Raw genomic sequence first — 12,345 nt, forward strand, 5'->3', positions numbered from 1 at the left:
GCCACTGGTAAGTTTGTTTATTTGAATAGGTTCAAACGTTTTCCTTTGTTTATTTCACAATTCCAGTCTCTACAGTATTTTGCTGTTCTATCAAATTCCAATTTTTCTAACACTAAAGGTTTACAACTCGACTTGAGAATCTGCTTTCCAGTTTCGTCCTCAGCCCTAGTCCATCCAAGAATTTTCACACTCAGTTTGACATTCCTGACCGTACATCCGTTCTGACTGACCTCCAGCATGTTCGGTGGGTGGGTTGAAGTTTGGAGGTGGTTGAAATGGCAGGGTGACTTAGGTTGTGCTCCTGTTATATTCCTACCTTGCCTTCTTAATATGCCAGAAGAGCGTGGGCTTCATTGAAAGGACAGAGTTACATCCTTATGACATTGTAAGGATGTGCACATCATGTTAATTGTAGCCTCAGCCAAGATTTCACACTCGACCAAGAAAAGGCAAAGCAGCAGAATGCTAAGGTACATATCTTTTATTTTTAAATATATTTCATCTCCTTGTCCCACAATAATACCTTAAGCCTCTTCTTGCCCCAAATAAACATTCCTACCTGATTGCAATTTGATAATAGCCTCCTGACTGGTAACTGTGCACTGTAACGGGAGATTGAGAATGATGGTATGGACAGCTCGCAGTGAACACATTGTGAAATGTGATGACAACACTGTTTGCAAAATGGTGGGCAAGGTTGCCTCGTATGTTTGGTGGATAACTTTCTTCCACTAGAAAGTCAATAATTGGACAATCAAGGCCCATCCGCTGTTACAACAGCAGTGCACTACATTTTATCTGTAGTGTCAACGGCCACGGAAGGAGATGCCAAGTCAGCAAAGATTCCTGCTGTTGCTCTCTAACTAGTGTCATCTGCTGGATGTCAAGTGAGGATTAATGACTTCAGGCTGAATCTTAGGCTTTTTTGGCTGCGTCTGAGTTGTGTTGAACTTTTTGGAGGCATTCCCACCGCGAGGTCTATTTTCTTACCATGCCTTACCGAACCATTTCTTACCAAACTTACCCCATTATCTATACTCTCCACCCAATGGCATTCCTCACATCCAGTTCTAGCCCCATCTTACCACACACTGCTCACAGAACAAATCACCACTCGGTGGATATCCAGGAACTCTGTGGCATACTTTGCACCACACTCTTTGTAAAAACCCATTGTACACCCAGACAAGCACAGTCAGCCTGGAGCTGCCCGCATGGTTCCCCACATTGGCCTGCGCAGGCCAGATAGGAGAAAAATGGCATCTTGCTTTGCAGGCAGGATACAGCAGATTCTGCTGGTCAAGACAGTGCAGAGGTGGAACAGTTTCTTCCACCAGGACTAGCAGTGGAGGCCATGACACCATCATGCCAACATGGTCTGAGATTGTCAGCCAGGCCACAGTGGTCTCAGCTGTCTCTAGGAATGCTCAGTAGGAAGAACTCCAGTCTGCCTGAGTATATTCCATCATCATCTCTCTGAAACCTCACAGTGATTCCATCACTGCTTTTGTACACCCCCTACCACGCAAACCAGGTTGATACTCTTACTCTCTCACTAATGCCTGCATCTTGCCCCACTCACGGCCACCCCCAACATCATTCACCCTGCAACCTACTCACCTGCTCGGGACACTTCTCTACCTGCACCAGTAGTAACAGCTGTGCCAGCCATCTCCCTAATACTTGCCCCATCTCATTCTATAATTAGAGCAGCCCACAAGGGGGAGATGAAAGAGTCGATGGGTGATGCGCTGCCCAATGTGAGCTCTTCACCCCCTTATGTGGAGAGTATTCTGACTCTGAATTCCTAAGTCGCTGACTGACCATTTCCCAGTCTCTGACCTTGTATTGAAGGCTGCCCTTGACTTACTGCTGGGACCCCTGAATGAAGAATGCCTCCCTTAGCTTAACTGAGGACTGTTGACAACCATGACATGTTTTGTTGTGTATTTCTAATCAATAAGGCAAGGCAATGCGAGACAGAGTTGCTGTGAGCATTCAGGTGAGCTCAGAGTCAGTGTGCTCCACAACAGTGAGTGAAGAGCCTGAGACGTATCTTAATTCAGCCCCTGAGCTGGCTACATTTCTCTCAGTGCACAGTTTCCTTGCTGCAGTATTACAGTATTGGTTACTAGTGCAGTCCAAGGTGCAGCATTGACATTCAGAAATGACCTTTAAAGTGGATCAGAGGTGTGCCATGAGGGTTCTTAGAGGCTGCTACATGTTGGATGCCAATGCTGAAGGACATGCACGTGACTGGTGTCTACAGAGCATGTCCTGAGATGCTTGTACCTGGTGTCCATTGTGGAAGTCCTTTTGAGCGAGTAGTAAGCTGAAGTCACCAAGTACCCACTTTGGTTTCCATGATTTCTCGATGGCTTGCATGTTTGACAAGTTTGGTAAGATAGAAATCTGCATATTAATGAGGTGAGTTGGGCTATAATCGAGGTGTTTAACAAGCAATAACTTGTCAATTGCTAACTCACAGCTGCCTAGCGAGAAATCTACCACACTGCCTTGTGAAAAGCATAAAAAGATTGAGCAAGATGCTTCCAAAACTGAGATGGGCCTTTTCAGGCTTCCTGTCCAATTCTATGACACCTTTTACCCACATTGCTGAGATCACTGTAAGATTTCCCCCACTGCCATTTAGTTCTGATGTCCAGTCTGTAGTCAGAACACTTGTCATCTTCCCCTGTCTAGACTTCCATATATAGGCTGGTCATCTGGCAAAATGTCAAAAAACATGAAAGTGATTTAATTAATTCAACACTTGGAACTGAAGAGAAAATTGGTTGATATTGGATGAGAGAAAAGGGGATAAATGTAAAATATCTCAAAACAGGAAGTCTCACACATTAATAATTGAGAAGCACCCAGGCTGCTCAGTCTTTGCTGATGAGTGCCCTCAGCCTGATACTCTCCATTCGACAGTGCCTGCATTTTTTTAATATTGGAGAATGCACATTGTTAGGAGGATGTAAGAGTCTGCAAAGAGATACAGACAGATTAAGCGAATGGACAATAATTTGGAAGATGTAACGGGACAATGTGAGGTTATCATTTTTCAGGAAGGTAGAACAGTAGAAAATTATTCAAATGGGGAGATTTAAAAATGGTGCAGTATAAAGGAATCTGGGTGTCTTTGTATATGAATCACAAAATGTTAGCATGCAGGTGCAGCAAGTAATTGGAAATAAAAGCAGAATGTTGGCCTTTACTGCAAGAGATTGGAGTATAAAAGTATTGAAGTCTTGATACAACTGTAAGTGCTACAAGTGAGGCTGCACCTGGGATAGTGTGTACAGTTTTTGCCATCTTCCTTAAGGAAAGATGTATTTGAATTGGAAGCAGTTCAGAGACTGGTTCTTGGGATGAGGGGTTTGTCTTTTGAAAACTTGTCAGAGCTTAGGAGAATGAGACATAATCTTACTGAAGCATTTAAGATTCTGAGGAGGTCGGCATTGACACTAATAGGATGTTTCCACTTGTGTAGGAAACTAGAACTGGGAGATGAATTCAAAATAAGGGGCCTCCCACTTAATACATTAAGGCGAGGGAATGTTTTCTGCCGGAGGGTCGTTTGTGTTTGGAATTCTCTTCGGTAATGAGCATTGAAGGCTGGGTCATTGTATATATTCAAGGCTGAGCTAGATAGATTTTTGATTAAAAAAGGAATCAAAAATTTTGTGCTGAGCATACAGGTAAAACATAATCAGATTCACCAAAGTCATATTGAATAGTGGACCAAGCTTGATGGACTGAACGACATGTCTTTGCTCCTATTTTTATATTCTTAAGGAGCTACTAACAATGTGCAATACTCTAAGTTTAGTATAAACAAGGTTACACGTGAGTTTAACGTAAATCCTCAATATTGAATTCTATTCATTCATAAATTAACATTGGTGTTTTGCTTACAATTTTTATTTCCTGGTTAAACTGCGCTCTGTTGATGTATTTTGAATGTGAACTTTAGTGAATTAATCCCACTCAGAATCTTATTTTACAAGATATCCTACCAAAGTATACCATTTCATAACTATCTGTATTGAACTTAATTTCACATTTACCTTTCCATTCTTCAACAAGTTGCAGTATCTGCAATATTATTAACAGCTCTCAGTCTTCCTCAGTATTAACGGTAACTCCCAATCTTTCTTCTCCCATAAATTGTGGCTTAATACCTATAATTCCTGAATCCAAATTATTTAATGTAAATGATTAGTAGTTTCTTGAATATCACTCCTTACCTTTAGCCAGTCTTGGCCTGCTGTGTTCATCCAGCTCCACACTTTGTTATCTCGGATTCTCCAGCATCTGCAGTTCCCATTATCTCTGACCTCTTTCCCTGTTCTTTTAAAATCAGGATTTCAGTACAGGGACATTTCTCCTCCCAGAGGTAAACCTGTGTGGAATGATCCCAGAAAAAAGAATGAACAGTGGACCAACGGTCCAAGGAAGTACAAAGTCGTCCTAAAACACAGAACCATGGAGTCTGCAGTCAGCAGAAAACCCCCATTTTCTGGTGAGTACTGCTGGATGCATCATTTGTCATGCCATACCTGTGGGAGGTTGACAGGAATACCATACCTACCCTATCTCTAAATTAGTGTACTCCAGTTACTGACCCTACTAACACAGAAATCAGAGAGGCCGGAGAGCAGAGCTGATGTGATCATTGGGAGTCAGGGAGACAGACATCCGTATCAAGACTTAGTGATGGCCTAGTGGTATTATTGCTAGACTGTTAAACCAGAGACCCAGATAACGTTCTGGGGACCTGGCTTTGAATCCCACCATGGCAGATGGTGGAATTTAATTTCAATAAATATCTGGACTTAAAGTCAATTGATGATAATGAATCCATTGTCGATTGTTGGAAAAACCCATCTGGTTCACTAATGTCCTTTAGGGAAGGAAACTGCCATCTTTACCTGGTCCGACGTACATGTGACTCCAGACCCACAGCAATGTGGTTGATTCTTAACTGCCTCTGGGCAATTAGGGATGGGCAATAAATGCTGCCTCATCCTGTGTGTGAATAAAGAAAAAAATTTGGAGGGAGCAATCACCTGGGAAAGTACAAATGAATACAGAGTGGAACACGTAATACAATTTGTCTGTGGTGCCACATGGTTTGTGATATAGTTAGCACAAAGGACATAGTAATTTTAAGTTCTCCAACTGGGGGCATCCCAAGAAGGTACAGGTAAAAGAAATCTGGTTCCTATTGAATCTATCCTTTATAATCTTGATGCAACAAAGTAGCACGAACCCCAGTCCTCCCCAGCCCAGAAACTGTGTAATCAGTTTGGAGGCTCCAAGAACAATTGTAACAGCAATCATTCCAGAACTCCAATACACACAGTGAGCATAGCTATCCCCGGCAACCTGTTACATAAAAGAACAAAAGTAATTCTTTCTCCTACCTAGGAACTGTCCTTCAATCCCAACCTAGCTTAAATAGCAAAGTGTGAAGTTGGATGAACACAGCAGGCCAAGCAGCATCTCAGGAGCACAGAAGCTGATGTTTCGGGCCTAGACCCTTCACCCGAAACGTCAGCTTTTGTGCTCCTGAGATGCTGCTTGGCCTGCTGTGTTCATCCAGCTTCACACTTTGTTATCTTGGATTCTCCAGCATCTGCTGTTCCCATTATCTTAAATAGCAAGTTAATGTATAGCTTATACCTTGCCTAAAGCTTTGAAAATCCGAACATACAATGTCTATCAACCATCCCAGAAATCTTCATGAGAATTTACCAAGTTGGTAATGCATAGCTTTCCTTTCTAGGAACTATCTTGCATGTCTCAAATAACTCCTTTGTCAAGGTCCATCTTATAAAAACTTTCTTGAAACAGAAGCCTTTTTTTCAGATAATTTGACTTTCTAATTCAATCTCATCGCCCTTTTTGAATGTCAGTTCACCAGGAAAACTATCATTACTTCGGAGAGTAACAAGATGTGTGAGGAAGACATCCCATTGCACAGGTCTAACTTCTTTCAGAGTTCTTCGATCAATGCTGTTTGGACCAGCTGGTTGCTTTAATTTGAAATCCTCACTCTCCACAATTTCATTTGCATCTATTTTATTATTTACAACTTTATTTACAACATTGCGCTCATGGTAATTGAAACTAAAATGTTAGCAGAGCACAGCCTAAAGGATTGAAGTAACTATTTACCATTTCTGTCATGTTTTGGGGTTTATTTGGATCAGCTCTGAGGAATCATTATCAATATGATCAACCTTCTGAATTTTAATCCAGATCCCAGCCATGAAAGGCCACAAATATGGTATCAGTCCTTCTGATTCTGAATTTTTAATACACCATATTCAAGTCCTTATTTTCTATTATGTTGAGATTCCACTGACTCCTTTATTCATTCACAGGATGAGGGTGTTGCTGGCTAGGCAGCTTTTTTATTCCCATCCCTAATTGCCAAGAGGGCAGTTAAGGGTCAACTACACTGCTGTGGGTCTGGAGTCACATGTAGGCCAGACCAGGTAAGGATGGCAGTTTCATTCCCTAACGGACATTAGTGAACCAGGTGGGTTTTTCCCTATAATCGACAATGGATTCATGGTCATCATTAGACTCTTAATTCCCAATATTTATTGAATTCACATTTCATCATCTGCTGTGACAGGGTTTGAACCCAGGTCCCCAGAACATTATCTGGATTAACAGTCCAGCGATAATACCACTAGGCCGTTGCCACCTTGCTTGTATTTAGCACATTCATTAAGATGCTTCTGTTAATTCTTATTAACTAAGTAATTCATTTTAAATAGGGAATAATTTGTTTGAAATATAAAACATAGTAATTTCTCATATAAAATTACTAGTACATCAAATTGGTGTTCAAGCGCATTAATTTAAGATGGATGTGGAAACTTTGGAAAGGGTGCAGAGGAGATTTACTAGGATGTTGCCTGGTATGGAGGGAAGGTCTTATGAGGAAAGGCTGAGGGACTTGAGGCTGTTTTTGTTAGAGAGAAGCAGGTTGAGAGGTGACTTATTTGAAACACATAAAATAATCAGAGGGTTAGATAGGGTGGATAGGGAGAGCCTTTTTCCTAGGATGGTGACGGCGAGCACGAGGGGGCATAGCTTTAAATTGAGGGGTGAAAGATATAGGACAGATGTCAGAGGTAGTTTCTTTACTCAGAGAGTAGTAAGGGAATGGAACGCTTTGCCTGCAACGGTAGTAGATTCGCCAACTTTAGGTACATTTAAGTCGTCATTGGATAAGCATATGGACGTACATGGAATAGTGTAGGTTTGTGGGCTTGAGATCGGTATGACAGGTTGGCACAACATCGGGGACCAAAACGTCTGTACTGTGCTGTAATGTTCTATCTATCTATCTATCTAATTTTAACCACTCTGTGTTTACAGAACGGACTCTGGACACTGGCTACAAACATAAGGATAAGCGGATTGTCAGTTTTCCTCAGTATAATACCCTCAATGACCCACATCTCTTCAACTACTATTCCAAGAAGTTTGGACTCCAGATGCAGCCACGTTGTCCTTCTGTAAGCCACTGTTTCTTTTTCCAGATATTCACAAGTAGGAGTTTCACAAACTGCATGAAGTTCATTTAAATGACTTGCGAATATTGGGAGATGCCTAAAAGTTAATTCACACCTTAGAATCATATTCAGATAAGACTATTGTTATTGGGAAATAGGGCCCACAGAAGGTTTAGCTTTGATCATGAGGATTGTTGTAAGACCAAAAGGGGTCATCATGCATCCCATGTTTTTCCTCTGGAAGACCAGACTTACAAGAGCGTCTCAACGGAATCTTACTGTCCAAATGTAAACATTTAAAGGCATCTCACTGTCCTCATAAAAACTTTCGAATGTTACTCCCATTTAAACCGAGGCTTGTTTTAAAATCGTATAGGATGGGTAAGATGCCAGCAGTGAGTTTTCTTTTTAAAATATGATCTTGCTACTGTTGATTATCAGATAGCTGTGCAACTCAAATTACTCCCTGTGTTTCTCTCCATCCAAGTTTATAGAGAGCAATGCAATTCTGTCACTGAACTGGTGACAAAGAGCCTGGACAATTATCCTTGAGCCAAAAGTTCCAATCTCAATGGATACCTGGGAAATTTTAAATTCAATTAATTAAATAAATTTGGAATAAAAACCTGCATAGAACTGACAAAAAATTGCAATGGTGACCATGAAGTGACCAGATTGTAGTATAAGTGCAACTGATTCACTACTACATTTAAGGGAAAGAAAGAATACCATTTTTAGCTGACTTCGCTTTCATATAACTCCAGTCCAATGGTGATGTCACACAGCAGGTTTCTATCTGATAACATGATGGTTTGTGCAGAGTCGCTGACTATGTGTTAATTATCGTCCCACGCTGGAATTACCCAGAATCCTCCGAAATGAAAACGGGAAGTGCTGGAGGAACCCAGCAGGTTTGACAGCATCTGTGGAGAGAGAACCAGAATTAATAATTTTGAGTCTAGTATGACTGTGTTTTTCAGAACTGGAATCATTGGACTCAATGTTAATTCTGAATGACTGTCCACAAATGCTGCCAGACCTGCTGAGTTTTTCCAGCATTTTTTGTCTTTATTTCAGATTTACAGCATTCACAGCATTTTGATTTCATTTGTACATGGACTGCTTTAGCGTCTGAGAAATTGTGAATGGTTTTCAAACTATGAAAACATCGCAAATATATTCACCTCTGACCTTATGATGGATGGAAGTTTGTTGAAGAAGCAGCAGAAAATGGTTGGTTGCAGAGATGTCCTGGAGTTCAAATCATTGCCCTCCAACAACCACAACAATCTTCCTGCTTGCCAGATGTGACTCCACCAGGGGAGAGCTCCCCGCATCCCAAATTCCCATTGACTCCAATTTTGATAGGTGCTTGGATGCAATATTCTGACAAATACCATAGAACATAGAACATAGAACATAGAACATTACAGCACAGTACAGGCCCTTCGGCCCTCGATGTTGTGCCGACCTGTCATACCGATCTCAAGCCCATCTAACCTACACTATTCCATGTACGTCCATATGCTTATCCAATGATGACTTAAATGTACCTAAAGTTGGCGAATCTACTACCGTTGCAGGCAAAGCATTCCATTCCCTTACTACTCTCTGAGTAAAGAAACCACCTCTGACATCTGTCCTATATCTTTCACCCCTCAATTTAAAGCTATGCCCCCTCGTGCTCGCCGTCACCATCCTAGGAAAAAGGCTCTCCCTATCCATCCCATCTAACCCTCTGATTATTTTATACGTTTCAATTAAGTCATCTCTCAACCTTCTTCTCTCTAATGAAAACAGCTTCAAGTCCCTCAGCCTTTCCTCGTAAGACCTTCCCTCCATACCAGGCAACATCCTAGTAAATCTCCTCTGCACCCTTTCCAAAGCTTCCACATCCTTCTTATAATGCGGTGACCAGAACTGTACACAATACTCCAAGTGCGGCCGCACCAGAGTTTTGTACAGCTGCAAGGGCAGGCACCCTCATTACTTTTTGTCCATGATTGAACCAAGGTTATAATCAGGTGAGTGGCCCTTGGAGAATCCAAAAATGGATTCTTTTGGAAGTACTGCTTTATAGCACTGTCGATCACTGTTTCCATTGTTTTACTTAAGAATAATCAGAGATAATTAGGACGGTCATTGGCCTGCTTTCTATGATCAAAACATACCTAGGTAATTTTTCACACTGCTGGGTAGGTGCCATGTTGTAGTTTACTGGAACAGCTTTGCTAGGGACACTGATGTCTCCAGTACCATTACTGAGTATTGTCAGAGCAATATTCAATGTCTTCAGCTACTTCTTGATATGAGATGAATTGACTTAGCCAATTGAAGACTGGCATCGTTGATGCCGGCGACTTTGAGAGGAGGTGGCCAAGATAGACAATCCACTTAACACTTCTGGTTGAAACTGGATGCAAATGCTCTTGCCTTTGGCAATGATGTGCTGGTCTCCCTTCTCTTTAACCACGTGGAGACATTTATGGAGCCATCTCCTCCTGGAGTTGCCTAATTGTCCAACAGCATTCACAGCTGGATTTGGCAGGGCTGCAGAACTTAGATCAGGTTAATTGCCTCAGCTCTCTCTACCAATTGATGTATCGGGTGTTTGGCCCGCACGTAGTCCTGTGTCACCTTGTCAGGTGGACACCTCATCTTTAGGTATTACTGCATGCACCCCTGCACTCTCCATTGAACCAGGGTTGATCCCCTGGCTTGATGGTAATGGCTGGGTTGGGTGATATGCTAGGCCATGAGTTTGCAGATTGTTTTGGAATACAATTCTGCTGCTGTTGATGGCCCACAGCACCTCACGATTGCTTAGTCTTAAGTTGCTAGATCTGTTTGAATTCTATCCCATTTAGCATGATGATAATGCCACAATGTAGAGCATCCTCAATTTGAAGGTGGCACTTCATCATGGGATGTGCTTTTTGCCCATGCCTACTTGTCTAGAGAAGGTGGCAAGCTGCTTTCTTGAGCTGCTGCAGCCCTTGCCTCGGAGGGATATGTAGGGTGCTGTTAGGAATGGTTTTTCGGGACTTTGACCAATCAGTGACATGTACATTGGTGGGAACAAGGTCAAGTATTTACTTTCCTCTTGTTGACTCCCTTGCAACGTGCCCAGGCCTAGGTTCGCAGCTATGTCCTTTAGGATTGACCAGCTCAGTCACTTGTGGTCCTGCTGAGTCGCTCTTGGTGATGGACATTGAAATTCCCCACCCTGATTATACTTTACACCCTTTATATCCTTGATGTTTCCTCTAAGTGGTGTTCAAAATAGAGGAGTACTGATTCATCAGCTGGGGACAGAGGTTGTTTTCTTCTCCATGTTTGACCTGATGCCATGGGACTTCATGGGATCCGGAGTCAATGTTGAGGATTTCTAGGACAACTCCCTCCTGACTCTATGCACTTTGCTGCCATCTCTGCTGGGTCTGTCATGTTGATGAACAGTTGATGGTGGAAGTGCCTGGAGCATTGATGATAAGGTATGATTCATGAGGTATAACTATGTCAGGCTGTTGCTTGACTAGCCTACAGGAGAACTCTCTTCATTTTGACACAAAGTCTAGATGTTAGCAAGGAGAACTGTCGTTAATCAGTCAAGAGTTTAGCCTTTTAGTTGGCTAGTATCAATGAATCATCCTCCCAACATACATCAGTGCATCCACATGAGGGCTTTGGGGCTGCATTTGCTCTTGATATTGTGATCCAAAGCATGCTGGTAAATTTAGACCCACTGTATTTCCAGTGGGTAAAGAAAATCCCAGAGTTACTCTTACGAGGAAGGTGCATGACTTTCCTTCTGAAACTTTTCCTTGGCTATGTGAAGGTAAGTAGATAATAGAATTGCAATGTAACATTTTTAATATACCTTGCAATCTTGGTTGCAATTCAATGATGATATTCCCAGTGCCCTCAAAAGAACAGGGACTGTGTATAGCTGCAATTGAGAAGGGGAAGATAGGTTTTAATGTGGACAAATTAGATAAAATTGCTAAATAGAATAGAAATGTGTATAAGTTAATAGATGCCCTTTAGCAAAGAGAGAACAAGAAATGGAATTGAATTGACTCATTATTGGTTGAAAGTTTCCTGTTATTGTGAAATATTCAATTTATGTCACATTAGCATTTTGAGGATATGTGGTTGAAAGCTGAAGGGAAAATTTTTATTACTGAATGCTAAGTAGTGGCAGTAATTCGACAGTCCATCTTATACTTCTCCAGAGTTTCTTTTCCACAATGAGCTTTGAATTGCTCTCTCATATTTGATCCAGTGATAAAAAAAATTACTGCACTGTGATCGTCACAGAGTAAAGAGTCATAGACATCTATAGCACAGGAAAGGTCAGCACTTTTTACGATAACATTGTATGCCATGGCAATGCAAGTGCACATCTAAATACCCCAAATGCTTTGAGGGCTTCTGCCTCTACCATTTTTACAGTGAGTTCCAAATTCCAACCACTATCTGGGTAAAGACGTTCTCACTCACATCTCCTCTGACCCTGTGGCCCCCTACCTTAAATCTATGCCCCTGGTCAATGGCCTCTCCATCAAGGAGAAAAAATGTTAGCTGCCTACCCTGTTAATGCCAATCATAATTTTATACATTTCAATCATGTCCTCTCTCAATCTCCCCTGCTTCAAGAAGAATGACCCTAACCTATCCAATCTCTCTTTGTAACTGAAACACTCCAGCCCAGGCAACATCCTGATAAACCTCTTCTGCACCCTTTCCAGGGGTCTAGATTGTATAAAGCCCCTCTGAGACCACATTGGGAATAGGAGGAGCA

The 12,345-nt window shown here is 41.8% G+C and overlaps 1 protein-coding gene across 1 annotated transcript in view; it reads left to right on the forward strand.

The window, feature by feature from the left end:
- The first annotated feature begins 4,413 nt into the window (after positions 1–4,413).
- The window catches only part of LOC125453954 (lipoxygenase homology domain-containing protein 1), a 222,096-nt gene continuing 214,164 nt past the window's right edge, over positions 4,414–12,345 (forward strand). The window contains exons 1-2 of the mRNA XM_059649887.1: positions 4,414–4,528; positions 7,405–7,544. Coding sequence (XP_059505870.1) covers positions 4,492–4,528; positions 7,405–7,544 — 177 coding nt within the window. The 5' untranslated portion in view covers positions 4,414–4,491. The remainder of the gene's footprint in view (positions 4,529–7,404; positions 7,545–12,345) is intronic.

The sequence above is a fragment of the Stegostoma tigrinum genome, chromosome 1 (assembly GCF_030684315.1).
Source record: "Stegostoma tigrinum isolate sSteTig4 chromosome 1, sSteTig4.hap1, whole genome shotgun sequence".
In the NCBI taxonomy this organism is placed as follows: domain Eukaryota; kingdom Metazoa; phylum Chordata; class Chondrichthyes; order Orectolobiformes; family Stegostomatidae; genus Stegostoma; species Stegostoma tigrinum.